Source organism: Osmia bicornis, chromosome 6 (assembly GCF_907164935.1).
Source record: "Osmia bicornis bicornis chromosome 6, iOsmBic2.1, whole genome shotgun sequence".
Lineage (NCBI taxonomy): Eukaryota > Metazoa > Arthropoda > Insecta > Hymenoptera > Megachilidae > Osmia > Osmia bicornis.
This window is the reverse complement of record NC_060221.1, coordinates 12,029,847-12,044,843: the sequence shown is the minus strand read 5'-3', so window position 1 is coordinate 12,044,843 and position 14,997 is coordinate 12,029,847. Positions and strand designations below refer to the sequence as shown.

Below are 14,997 nucleotides of genomic sequence, written 5' to 3'. Positions count from 1 at the left end.
CACCGCGATGAAAACCAGAAGTAAGGTACCTATGAAAGATAACGATAGCAAAACGCATCGTAATAAGTAAAGCACGCAATACTACCCGAAGATAAGCCGTAAAAGCTATCCCTAGTCGGTAACCAACCGCAGCACCAGAGATATTACCAACCGCAATTATTCCATTTACCATATAATACTCGGCCGTTCGCTTCGTGACGGTTATCCACAGACCAATTATCTGCCGCGCAGCAGTTACCTACCGCGCGCCAGTTACCCGTTACAACACAGTTACCGTCTGCAGAACCATCCATCGTACAGCCGCGCAATCCTAGGAATCCATACTTACCATCAAACCTATCATCAAAGATAAGTCTGATATACAACACTATTCGCGAAGGTAAAGGTAATTATACTGAAAGTAAGAGGTAACAAATAAAACTTCGAGACGGGGTAAAGTCAAGAATAAATTTATTAATAAGTAAGTCAAATCTACGATTATCATTTATTATATAAATCATTTATGTTTGTGAATAAACTGAAATAAAATATATAAATATAAATATGAATATGCATATGAATATAAATATAAACATAAATATGAATACGAACTATAAAAGAAAGTGAACCAACCATAAAGCTAGATTAATAACAATTATGAAATAAATCAACCCGTATAAAACCCGCAGACTGCGCGGAGTGCAGGACACACTGCGCTAGCACATTATCGCGGTGCAGAAAATAAATTGTGCAAAAGTACCGAAAATAAAGGAAAACAACCGCCAAGGAAAGAGAGGCCGAATAAATAAATAAGCCAAATAAAACAAATAACATAAGACACTTAACCAAATAAATCAAATGAAAATGAAAATCAAAAATCAAGATCAGAATAAAAATAAAAATCAAACAGCGCATGTAACGACGCATGTAATTAAGCAAATCTCATACAACCAATCAAGCACACAATTAAATAGTGCAGTAATGCTTCGAAATAAGCAAGTGGCTCGGGACCGAGCAGTTGCTTATTTCGAAGCAGGTATGCTATTCGGCTTGACTTTGTTCTCGAAACGGGACGATAGAGAACGCGAGAAACGAGTGAGAGATCCGAGGTAGCGGCAAATCATAAAGTGATCGGCCGAGCAGCGATGTTATTTTTTGGACAAGGATAGAATATAGCATGCCCTCTCATTCTCGCACTATGCGTTTCCGAAGGCATGCGGAATCACATGAACGAAACATGCTCCAATTTACTAATTGCGTGTTTCACTCCCTCTTATTTCTTTTGACGATTATTTTAATATTAGTGCACATCTGTGTACGAAAGTTATATAAATATTGCTGTTCCAGATAATAGGTTTTAAATAATACACAAGACATGTAATTACAAACATTCAAAATGTTCCCTAAATTATTGATATACATAAATGGATATTTAATATACGAAAAGATGTTTTAAATGCCACTCTTGAAGAAATAAATATTTTTTTATTACTTTGCTTAAGATTTATTTGAATGTTGTTGAATAAAATCGTACGCCTTGAAGAAGATGCGGCCCTGTAGGTACCTGAAGGTTTCTTGTCCTTTCATGCAGGCACGTCATGACTTTTCCGGAAAAACCCAAGAATCTGTACTTGAATCGGTGCATAAAATTCACACCGTTCCGGCTTTGGTCAGTCTTTAGACAATCGTTGCAGGACTAGTACAGAAAGTGAAAATCGTTAGTGTCAAGAGTTGGAGTGAAGTTTTTTGTAAGCATGGCCGAAATTCAAAAAAAGAAAAGAGTTTTTCTATCGGTGGAGCAGAAGATGCAAATTGCCGAAGAATTACAGAAGGGAATTACGGTGAAAGCACTTTGTCGAGAATATGGAGTATCGCAGGATGTGATTCATCGGATTCGTCGTGACTGTAGACTCCTATCCAGTTTTGGGACCCGAGGGGGCCGTGTATTGCAACACAAAAATCGAAGACGATCTTCGATTGAAGATTTAGAAGAGGGATTCTATGCATGGTTCGTTCAACAACGAGCGATGGGAAACCCCATAACAGATTTGCTGTTGCTGGAAAAGGCCCGCGAAATATTGGATGTGCAGGGAGGAACATCATATGCTGGAAGCAGGGGCTGGTTGTGGAAATTTAAACAACGCTATGCGATCCACTCAGCCCATGCTCATGGCGAAAAAGCAAGTGCTGACGAAGATGGTGCGCGAAATTTTATAAAGATATTTAATGAAAAAATCGAGGAAGAGGATTTAAATTTAAATTTAATATTTAATATGGACGAAGCAGGCCTTCTATGGAAACTATTCCTTCGAAGAGCCTCATAAAGCAGAAAGTAAATTGGAAGGCAGAAAATTAAAAAAGGATAGGGTGTCCATTGGTTTGTGTAGTAATGCAACTGGTACACATAAATTGGCCCCGATTTTTATTCATAAATTCCAAAATCCATGAGCTTTGAAAAACTGCGGAAATTTGCCAGTGGTATACAAAGCACAGCGTCAAGCGTGGATGACGCGAGAAATTTTTAATTGCTGGTACGAGGAGCATTTCAAACCTAGCGTACAAATGTATAAAACAGAACGCGGTATGTTAGGGAAAGTAATTCTGTTGGTGGACAACTGCTCCAGCCATAAAAATATTACACCCCAAGTAGATGAACATTTTGAAATTATTTATCTACCCCCCCAATACGACAGCCCTGATACAACCCATGGACCAAGGCGTCATTGCCAAATTTAAAAAAGGTTATAGACATAAGATGTTACGCCGAGTTTTACAATATGATCAAGGAATGCAGGAGTTTTATCATAAATTTAATATTAAAGAATGCATAAATTTAGTGGCGGAATCATGGACGGATATTACATCTGCCAATCTAAAAGCAAGTTGGAACAAAATTTTCTGCAGGGAATCAGGAGAAATCGATGTATGCGACACTTCCATACATTCAGAAATGACAGATATTATTAATACTCTTACGGGCGAAACAACGACAGCGAAGAATTAAACACCGTACTAACACATTTGGATGAACAGGAGACAATTAATTATGAAGATGACAGTACGGCGATGGAAATAGAAAGAGATGGAAATGAAGAAGAAGAAAAAGAGAAAGAACATGATACTACAGAAGAAATACAAACAACTGAGGCAGATAGAATTCAAAAAAAAAGAGGGATTTAATCATACTTGAAAATATTATTAAGGAGTATGCTAACGATAACAACGCAACGTTAATCGTGGGGGAGGCTCTTAAAACCATTTTAGAAAAAGAACCGCTACGTACAACAGAAAGCCAACCGTGAAAAGACTAATATAAGGTAAGAAAAGATTTTGTCAAATAATAGTAGAAAAACAGAAACTAAATCTACTCAAAAGTTAATTACAATTTTTTTACAGGACATCAGCTTCTTCACTGGCGCATGGACAAGGAGTTTTGTATATTTTGTACATTTTGTACATTCGTATATTTTGTATATTGTTGTTACTCACAGTTAATACATACCCCACTATGTCAGTATCATCCGGAGCGAGTTCTTTATTCGAAGCAAATTGTTATACCAGACTGAGAAAGCATTATATATATTCCATCCTTCTATTACTAACCGCTGTCACTGCTCAGTCAACATCGGCTTCGCGCTTTTATGGACCTCTCACTCGTTTCTCGTACCTCTCACTTTGCGGGAGACTTCAAACAAAGAAGAGGGGATAGCGAGTTGCTTATTTCGAAGCAGAGACCACTTGCTTATTTCGAAGCATTACTGTATTCACTAATACTAATTTACGGGATAAAATAACAAATAAAATAAAATAATCAAATCAAAATAAGATTAGATCAATTAACAGGGAAGGAATAGGATGTGAGCCCAGCATAATGCATGACATAATGAATAAATAATAAATAATATAACAACGCGATCAAGAAAATCGCAAAATTTAAACATTATACTGCCGTGCCGTTTAGAAAGAATTGAATTCGCCTCAAACTCTTGCCTGCACATCCCTGCATGAGAAATCCTCGGAACCTCGAAGGCCTTGACAAGGATGTACACTGAGTCCCATCGAAGTTGTCGCAGTGAAGTTGGCTACAAATCGGCTCACCAACGCTGCGTGAATGCGTAGTGAATTTGTAGCCAACTTCACTGCGACAACTTTGATGGGACTGAGTGTACAAGGTCGAGGAGGAATGAAAATTAACAAATAAATGTGTAAGATAAATGAAATATATAAGACAATACTTATAATCGATCAAACCATAATTATAAGTACATGAATTATGCAGGCCCACCAAGAAGGTTGAATCATCCAAATAACTAAATTTAAAATAAAATACAGATAAAATACAAATACAAAGCAATAAGAAAAATAATGAAATAAAATAAACGTAAAGTAGAATAGGCCATAGAAAAGTCAATTCAGAGATGAGATGACGGATGACAAATTATTTACAGAAACATAACCCTAAAGTGTCAGAGCCACCAAGTGTCAAACCAGTATGCAAGGACTTGTTAAAGAAGCAAATTAGCAGTTAAGAGAGCTGAATTGCAACTGAAAATGAAAAAGGGAAGAAAAGAAGGAAACAGGGTAGATAATAACATACTATAAAATAGCAGGAATAGCCCATCCTGATGACATGGATATTAATTTTACAGGAAACAGCACACCGTCACATCATCAGAAAGAACCTACAATTACCAGAGAGAGACGTCGTGCATGAGTTGAATTAAAGAATATTAAAGAAGAATGAGAATAATATGAAAATGTCCAAGGAATATCAAGGACGTACAGCAACAAATCAAGAATCAAGAAATCATGAAGGCGATAATGAAATAAAATAAAATAGCGATAAACAGTGATGGCGTGGCACAGATAAAGTATGAAAATATAAACCGAATGGAGGAAACCATAAATAAGTACATTAAACATATTAATACCATCCACGACACTCCGTGCCATCATGAAGATCAAAATAAGCTACATCATATCAATTACTTTAATTCATTCAATTCAGAGTGAAGAACAAATGAGAGAATGAAAGAATGAGCGACAGAACAGTAAAGTAGTTAATTAAAGATATTAAAGAAGAATGAGGTAAATAATCAGACATAAATTATAAATTGAAGGCCGTAATCCAGCAACATAATGTAAAATAATGTAATGTAACGTAAAACAGTGTAATGCAATGTAATGTAATGTAAAGCAGTGCAATGCAATGTAATGTAATGTAGTGTAATGTAATGTGAAGAAAATGAATATAATGTAAAGAAAGAGATACAGATATAATGTAAAGAATATGAAATGTAATGTAATGAAATAGAATACAAAATACAGAAATTGAACTGAACGTATACCATAACCGTAAAGATTATCATCCCAATTACCCTATTTCTTAATCAAAGTAGATTATAAGTCAGATTGTAAATGATAAATAATAAATGATCATGTCACTGCAAATGCAAGAAGAACCGATTATTAAATGACATATCAAGATAATAACTAAAGCAACAAACAAATCATCATTAACTGCGTAATTCAAATAGAAACTAGACAGTAGAAAGTAGAAACTGATCACCATAGGAGGTATCAAGATAGAATAAATGAAACAACAAAATCAAATCAAATATAAAGAGCGTAGCTAAATTAAACACCACATCATTGTACAATCGAACAAGTAAGTCTGATATGAAACATTCAACCACTATCAATCAATTGTGAATAAATTATGAATAGACATTTGCACAGACAAAACCATTCATCATCACAGAAAGAACAATAAATCAAATCTACTGGCCTTGATCAATCAAAATGAAAATAAATAAATAAACAATAAGTAATGAATGAATATTGAAGGGAGCCAACAGTTGAAAAAGACTGTGAAATTATAAATTATAAATTAAGAAATCAAGAAAATAAAGAAAGTGTAAAGTGTAATGTGTAAGCAAAATAACCAGCACAATATACTGTGATATAAACAAATAAAAGAAGAATCAGGTCCGTGGAACCTAACCTAACCTAACACCTTTTTTTTTTTTTTTAAATTATCCAGGAGAGGAAATGCATTTGCGCACGCGCGGGTGTCCCCCTTTCACTCTATTCGGCTGGAGGGGGGCCCGGGCAGTGTGGGACTCGTATCCCCTGAAGGGGGGGGGCCTGGCGCCCATTGGTGGGGGCAAACCCAAAGAGGCAACCCAGAAGGGGCAACCTGACAGCCATACCCTAAAGGGTGGGCACAAAACGATGAGGTCACAGCCCAGAAGGCCTGATACACTACCCAATAAAAACCTCTCCCTGAGGCCGCCGGAACCGTTTCATCCTTTGAGGATATCCCACATGAACACAGCGATAGCCGCAACGGCGCTTCGGCTCCCTAGCTTCATGACGCTTTCGTCCACCCTCAATCCGCCATGCGCATATCAAGCTATAGGGATTGAGATCCACGCCGTTACACCTCCGATCAAGCGGTAGGACATTTCAACCTGTACGGTAAGGCACAGGATTTTTCTTCGGCCACGATCAGGACACCGGACATCTAGCCTCCTGTTGACCGTGCCATGTCTTGGTCCACCTTGTAGGATGCTGAAGATGTGCATTATCCCTGAGGTCATCTCTCCCACCTGACCTTCCACGAGGACAGGCCATTTTTCTTCAGCAACGATCGGCACCGGGGGGACATCCTCAAGGATCGCACCATCCCGGCGTGACCGCGCCACCTCTTCGCCTGCCTAGCATTTTGCCAGGACAGGGGTTCCTCTTCGACCACGGCCAGGACCGGGACATCTTGCCTCCCGTTGACCGTGCCATGTCTTGGTCCACCTTGTAGGATTGCTGAAGATGTGCTTTATCCCTGAGGTCATTCTCCCACCTGACCCCTACCGGGACAGGCATTTTTCTTCAGCACAGCCAGGTCCCGGGGTGAGTCCTTTCCCCGGTGACTGTGCCCAGTCTTCATAGGCTGCAATCCTCGATGGCTCGTTCCATGCATCCTTCACACACACACTCACACCAGCCCCTGATAAAGCCCCAATAGTCAGTAACCATCACATTCCTGCCCACATGCCTAAATTGAATTCAATAAAGAAAGCATGTAAACTAGCCACGAGAAGAATAAGTATCCGTGAACCCAGCATAAACATGTAGACTAGCTCCCAAGAAACACCAACAGTCATACCGTCCTCCAGAAAGAACCGTCGAAACATGCTTATCGCGTGGCCACCATTGCGCCGCCAAATGTACAAATATACAGTCATACATAGGAAAGAAAACAAAATAAAGAGAATATACAAAATATAATGACCAATTAAAGGACATATGCCATAACATAGCATAACATAATACAATGCAACAGCGTGTATCAGTTCGCACATAGCAACGGGGATAAATTAAATTTACTATAGGATATAATGATTTCATAATTAAATAGCTCAATCCCATGCAATTCATCCCATTCACAACCATAACACTTATCATTTGCAAAAATTAGAAATAAACATACACATACATAACCGATGAGTATAACAATGAACAAGATAAGAGACCGGGGCAAATCTGCAAGGCAATACTCAAGACTATTGTTTGAAACCTGAATTAACCTTGTGATTAATTTCACAAAGGCACCATTAAACACGAAACCAAATAAGTAAGTGCGCAAATATGAATAAAGAATAACCCCTGAAGTATTTAAGATCAGTTTGGTAACAAAAGGAAGTAAACGTACCTCCATAGTCGCGACATCTGACGAGCAGACATACAAAACGATTGACGATCCATCGATAATCGAAACATTATTCCATGTAGACCCATGCCATTACGAAGCGCTGTCATAGCAGACATTTGCCCACCACACAATGAAATCGATCACCCAAAGAGCAAATGACAACAAAATGTTACCAACAATAGAAATAATAGAGAGGAGTGTAAATGCGCTCATCTTAATTTCATAGGCTTACATTCACGATACACCAAATCACCATATAGTCGGGCGCGCGAAATCAATGAATTTGAATTTAAACCAATCCAACTCTCAAATAAGTGTCATAAAAGAAGACATCGTGATGCAATATCCGAATTTCATTCATTCTAGGCAATGAAATAAGCGTAATCGTAAATCCTTAACTTATTTACATATTTCTCAAGATCAATACTAAATTACAAGATATAAATATATGTTAGGGTTTGTGGGAGAGCATTGTCAAACACAGTTGTTTTGTGCATGTTTTAATACTTTAATAATATTATAGAAAAATGAAATGTATAGCGTTATAATAAAGACACGTAACTACATCATAAGGGTTCATCGACGCTCGGGTCCTCGCGGCGAGAGGGCCTCATGGTGGCGACACTGCACCCCTCAACACTCCCCCTCAATACGACAACCCCATGGCCGCAGTAAGCTCCTGATGTCTTGCCCTGGGTAAACTCTTGGTCAAAAATATCCGCGACCATTTCTTGTGTCGATCAATTATTGGATAATGATGGATCTCTCTTGCACCAGATTTCTCAGAAATGATACTTAACATCAATATGTTTGGTTCTGCCATGCCGTCCACCACCACTTGCTATTAATTGAGCACTCTTGTTGTCATTATATATTAGCTTGCTCGCCAGGTTATCCAATCCTAATTCTAGTAAAAAAGTCACTTAAATATAATGACTCCTTGGCAGCTTCGGATAGTGCAATGTATTCTGGCCTCCGCGGACGATGTGGCTACTGTTTTTTTGCTTTCGTGACTCCCATGATATAGCACATCCTCCAAGAGAGAAAAGTAGCCCGTATAGGACTTACGGTCAGTCATGTCGTTTGCATAGTCAGCGTCTGCATATCCCATTAGTGCATCATTGTTTGCCCCAAACACCAAACAAATATCCTTTGTAGCCTTTAAATAGCGCAGGACGCGATTCGCAGCTGTCCAGTGCTCTTCATTGTGGCAATCATTTCTACTGACTTAGTACGCCGACAGTAATGAGCAATATCAGGCCTTGTAACAACGGCCAGATACATCAAACCACCAATCAATTCTTGGTAGGGTTTGCCATCACATTCTGTTGCCTTTTCTAATCTCGATCCCAGTAATCATCGGCGTTTGGCACGGATTTGCAGCGCTCATGTAGAACTTCTCTAATAAATTCTGAATATGATTTGACTGCTTCATAACAATTGTATTCCTTCTTGTTGAAATTCAGCACCTAAGCAGTTTGAAATTTCTCCAAGATAGTAATCTTGAAGATATTTTGTAGATATTCGAAGTAATTTTGAAGATATTCTCTCAGTTTAGTTATCTTGTCGTTATCTTGGCAACAGATTAAGATGTCATCACATAGGACACAAACGATCATTAAGCTGCCTGACTTACTGGCGAAAAAATACGCAAGGATCATGCCTGGATTGCCTGAGACCATAGTCCAGTAATTTCCGCTGAGTACCTGAAGACCATTGTCGGCCGGCCTGTTTCAGGCCGTATAAGGCCTTCCTTAAATAACCACACGCGGTCTCCCTTGTTCAAATCTGTCAACATCTTCTTAGCTGCTTCTTTAATTTCACTCTTCTCTGTTCTCTATTCAATTAAATGCTCAAGCCCTGTTCTAAAATGCTTTGGAACTTCCATAAAAATATCTTCATTCAGTGTTCCATTTAAATAGGCTGTTGTTATATCAATTTGATTTATTTTCATATTGAACCTGGAAGCTAAAGACATTATTAGTCTAATCGAACTCATACGACTTACCGGTGAGGAGGTCTCGTTGAAGTCCACGCCATATCTCTGTGCAAACCCTTGGCAACTATTCTTGCCTTCTTCCTCTCGGGTCTGCCCTCTGAATCTCTTTTTAGTGTAAGTACAAATCGGCTGCCTATTACGTTTTGGTTTGCTGGTCGGCTTACTATTTCCCAGGCGTTAGTCTTGATTATGGATTTAATTTCTGAACTCATAGCCTCTAGCCATCCATTGACATCTGGATTTTCATACCTCTTCAACTCTAAACTCGGTTGCACATACGAATCCGGTTTCAGTGAAATTTGTTTCATCACTTTCTCTTTGGATGAATTCATTATATAGTTTCCGGGGTCTCCCCTTAACCCTGTACGATGGATTCTTGGGCGTCCAGGGGCCTCTTTGAGGTTTCTGGATGTTCCACGGCATGGTTTCATCGGTTTCACCATCCTCTTCTACAGGATTATTTCCTCTCCGTTTCATTATCTCTAAAAACCTGATGCATCTTTTGATCCTGCTTCAGTATTTGAATCTTCCTCAGAATAAATTCCCCGTAATCATTATCATTTCATCATCGCATTTATGAATCTGACATTTCTAGCAAATTCGAATTCCTCTTGTTAATCAACCATACCTTATAGGCCTTAATTTCGTCGCTGTATCCAACGAATATACACTATCGGCTCTTGGGTCAAATTTCCATTATTCGTTGTTCTCATAGCATATCCGACAAGCCCAAATTCCTTAAAATGCATCGTATTTGGCAACTTATTAAACCATAATTCGAACGGTATCTTCCGTTTAAACTCGCTGTTGGGCACCGATTTCTGATATAATTGGCTGTGTTGATTGCTTCTGCCCAAAATGTTGGAGGTTGATTGGATTGCATTAGCATGCATCTACTTCATCTCTACTAATGTCCTGTTCTTCCTTTCACTGACGCCATTCTGTTTGTGGCAATATGGTGTCGTGATTCTGCACTGATGCCATTCACCTCAGATATTCGTCAATGCTTGTTAATATATTCTTTCCCATTGTCACTTTGTAAATACTAATTCTGTGGCCAGTTAAATTTTCAGCTTTTGACTTGAAATCCTTAAACCTTTGGAATACTTCACTTTTGTGTTTCAAAAAATAGACTTCTGTATATCTTGAATAGTCGTCCGTAAGCGTCAAAATATCTTGATTTCCCGAGGGATTCGACTCTCATTGGGCCGCACACGTCAGAGTGAATGATCTCTAATAGTTTGGATGATCGATTAGATTCTTTAGGAAATGGTAAATTGGTCAGCTTACTTCTCAGGCATACATCACAATTCAGATTATGGCTTTTGTCCTTCAAATTCGGTATTATACCTCGTTTTTCCAATTCTAACATGTCTCTTGGATTCAAATGTCCCAATTTTCGGTGCCAGATTTCAATATCGCTCTGTTGTTCTCGGATTTGGTGTACCTCTTCTTATTATCACTAACTATATAATATAAATCACCAATTCTCTGTGCTCTCAATACAACACGGCCATTTTGGTTTAATATCAATGCTTTATCTCTTTGAAATCATACTTCTAAATTTTACTTGTTTATCTTTCCCACGGATAGCAAATTCATACTCACTGTGGTGCGCATAAAACATCATTGACTTTAGCATTATTGACATATTTATTCCTTATCTTTATTTGAGCCATTCCTTTAGCTGTTACGCTTACTGAATCACCATTTGCTAATTTCAAATACTCTGACCTGCAAATTGTCATATCTGTTAACTTATCTGGGTTGTTGCAAAAATGACTTGTGCTCCCACTATCGAGGCATCACCATGAATCTTTTCCGCAACCTATACTATTTACTGTAGTCAACATTGCTATATCATTATTGTGTCTATTCTTCGTAGGTCTATCCTTAGATCTACATTCGAATGATTTATGACCTACCTTATTACATTTGTAGCATTTTGGCTATATTGGCCATGTTGATAAGAGTTGGTTTGATAATTTCGATAGGAATATCTTGGCTTTCCTTGATACCCTGATTGATAACCCTTTGGTGGTACCTTATTAGAAACTGCATTTGCATTGGGGACATCGCAAGTTGAGGGATTTTCCTTGCGTGCATCACCTTCTTCAATTATCTTAATTCTTAAGGTATTTGGTGCTGGAAGTTGATCGCGAGATTCAATTGCGCACCTAAAATTCTCGTAATTTTTGGTAAACTATACAGTAACATTATGGCCAGTAAATCATCGTTAATAGAAATTTCCATGTCCTCTAGTTTATCAACCACATCAAAAAATTGTCGTAGTGTAACCTTACGTCGCCATCTTCGTCCAATTTTGTCGTAATTAATTGTTTTAGCAGCATAGCTTTCTTTGCCGGTCTCTGCGGACTGATAGGTTTCCTTAACTTTATTCCATGTTTGGCATGATGTTTCACATTCTTTACTAATTTCACGTGCGATGGTGCGATAGCCATTCTATTTCTGCCCTAGCGTCATCATCTTTCTCTATCCATGCGTCGAGAATCGCGTGATTTCGGCGGTTCCTTCCGGTTTAGGTAACGAGCCATCTACATATTTCCATAGCTTTTTCTTTCTCAGGATTGCTTTCATATGAATAGCCCATGATTCATAATTATCTCTCGATAACAATTCAATTTTATATTCGCCGGGAGACATTTTTATAATTTTCGCATCGTGCACGTGGAAATCTTAACCTCAAAAAAAAAAATTAAACTTACTTCGTTTCATTGGAAGTTTTTCGTTACTCTGGGCCCATAACCTGTTAGGGTTTGTGGGAGAGCATTATCAAACACAGTTGTTTTGTGCACGTTTTTAATACTTTAATAATATTATAGAAAAATGAAATGTATAGCGTTATAATAAAGACACGTAACATCATAAGGGTTCATCGACGCTCTGGTCCTCGCGGCGAGAGGGCCTCATAGGTGGCGACACTGCACCCCTCAACAATATATATATAAAAATTGAAATTATAAAAAGATTACTAGAAATCACGATAACCGGAATACTGAAAAATAAACAGACCGTCCTGTATAATATGGTAATAAAAAACATTAGCCAGGCAAATAATTAATTTGTGAAGAGCAAATTAAATAACCAAGACAACTCTTCGCCTTTCAATCAAAGCGATTGCTCCCAAAATCCCAATTCTTATCCAGAACTAAATGAATGAAAAACGAATGAAAACAACACGTTTATCAGAACCCGTCAAAAATGGCTGAAATTACCGTAAAAGGTGATATTAACTAACAATAACAAGGAGAGAATAGGAAGGTTAGTTAGGGGAATATAAAAGTGAATATTATAGGCACAATAATGTCAACTATAAAAACAACAAAATAAGTAATGTAAAGAGTGATAGAACGACAAAAACGAATAGTTGTAGTAGACAAAAGTCAGTTGGTTGGAGGGATATAACAATAATGGATAGTGAATAATAAAGTACGCCATCACTTGCACAAGATTGCACTAAACTCCACTGCATTGAATGGACAATAAACCGCCATTAAACAGGAACTGTCAACAAGAAACCGAGTATTCTCATGAAGCATTGCCGCGAGCAAGCAAGCAATTATTCTCAAGATATAATACAACACTACTATGCTTGCTCCAGTTATTCACCACGTTTTACCACTAAAATTTCCAAAAGAGGTAGCAAGTAATGTAAAGAATGTAATACTATATATTCAATATGAAGTGGAACAATTTATTGTGAAATATATAATGCATACTATATACATGACTCAATGAAAATGAGAACAGAACATACTGAATGAAAATTAAGTCCTCTAATGACCCAAGGCAACAGAGAGTGCCGCAGCCAATATATACGGACGAGGGTAAGCAATTCATTATTAGCTAATTAGTTCAATGTAATCTATTCATTCCAGGACATGCACCTGTCATTTGCAGAACGCCAAAATAAACACGCCATAGCAGATGAATACAATGACGAAGATAGGAAACCAAAACGACCCGCCGGGCAACGTCCATAAACCATGCAAACCCATCGTTTGAAATTTAAATTTAGCTCTGCGGTTGGATCTAGCAGAAATATTGTAATCATGAAAATAAACAATATGTACTGAAGCGTAAAGATACCAAAATGTGGAGGACTCACAATAATTAATAAGAGAATAATACCAAAAGTATCTAAATAAATTGATAACAAAATAAGTAAGTAGAACGCACCTCTATTGTCGCCGACATCTAATGAGTACGCGTACGAAAGATTGCCGGTCCATCGATAATCAAAACATTATCCTATGTGGGCACATACCATTACGGGTGCCGTCATAGCAAGCACCCATTTACCATCCAATGAAATCAACGATCCAAAGAGCAAATGATAACAAAATGATACCAACAATAGAATAGGAGGGAAGTGTAATGCGTCAAATAATTATAATTTAATAACTATTAGTGTTTGGCACCAGACTACCATACAGTTACCGCGCGAAATCGGTAAATTTGGATTTTTAAAAACAATCCAACTGTAAAATACATGTCATAAAGAAAACATAGTGATGCGATATCCGGATTTTATTCCCTTTAGAGGACAATCATGAATCTTGACATATTCATCTGTTTATCGAAGGTTAATACTGAAACTACAAAAGATATGAAATATATATAAAATTTAGATTACAATTATAAGATTACTAGAAACTACGATAACCAGAATACTAGAATAATAAACAGACCCCCCTTGTACAATATGGCAGTAAGGAAAATTAGCGAGATAAACAAATAAAACAATTAAATCAACCTTATGACCACCATATTAAATAATCGAAGCAACTTTGCATTTCGATAAGAACAATCGCACCCAGGATCCCAAATCCTATCAAGAACTAAATGAAATCAATGCGTCATCAAACCAGTCAATAACAGCTCAAATCGATAAAAAAAAAAGATAAAACAGTAACGTAAGAAGAGAGTAAGAAAGTTAAGAGAATATAAACGCAAAAATAACATCTAGGCTATAGGACAATAAGATAAGTAATGTAAGAGAGCGGGTAGAACGATGGAACGAATAATTGTAGTAAACCAATAAAACAGTTGGTTGGAAGAATATGGTAACGGAAAGAATAATAAAATGAGCTATCGACCACTCCAGTCCATCACTCGCACATAACCACACTAAACTCTGCCACATTGAGTGAACAGCAAACCGCAATCCAGCAAAACGTTGACAAGAAGCCGAGTATTCTCTTAAAGTATCGCAGCAAGCAAGCAATTATTCTCAAAATACAATACAACATCGCTATGCTTACTAGCTTTATCTACTATAACCCAC

General features: G+C 37.7%; 1 protein-coding gene across 1 annotated transcript; it reads left to right on the top strand.

The window, feature by feature from the left end:
- The first annotated feature begins 1,733 nt into the window (after window positions 1-1,733).
- On the top strand, window positions 1,734-2,303 carry LOC123987909 (jerky protein homolog). The gene has a single exon (XM_046286230.1). The coding sequence runs from the start codon at window positions 1,734-1,736 to the stop codon at window positions 2,301-2,303; it is 570 nt and encodes a 189-aa protein (XP_046142186.1).
- Window positions 2,304-14,997: the final 12,694 nt, after the last annotated feature.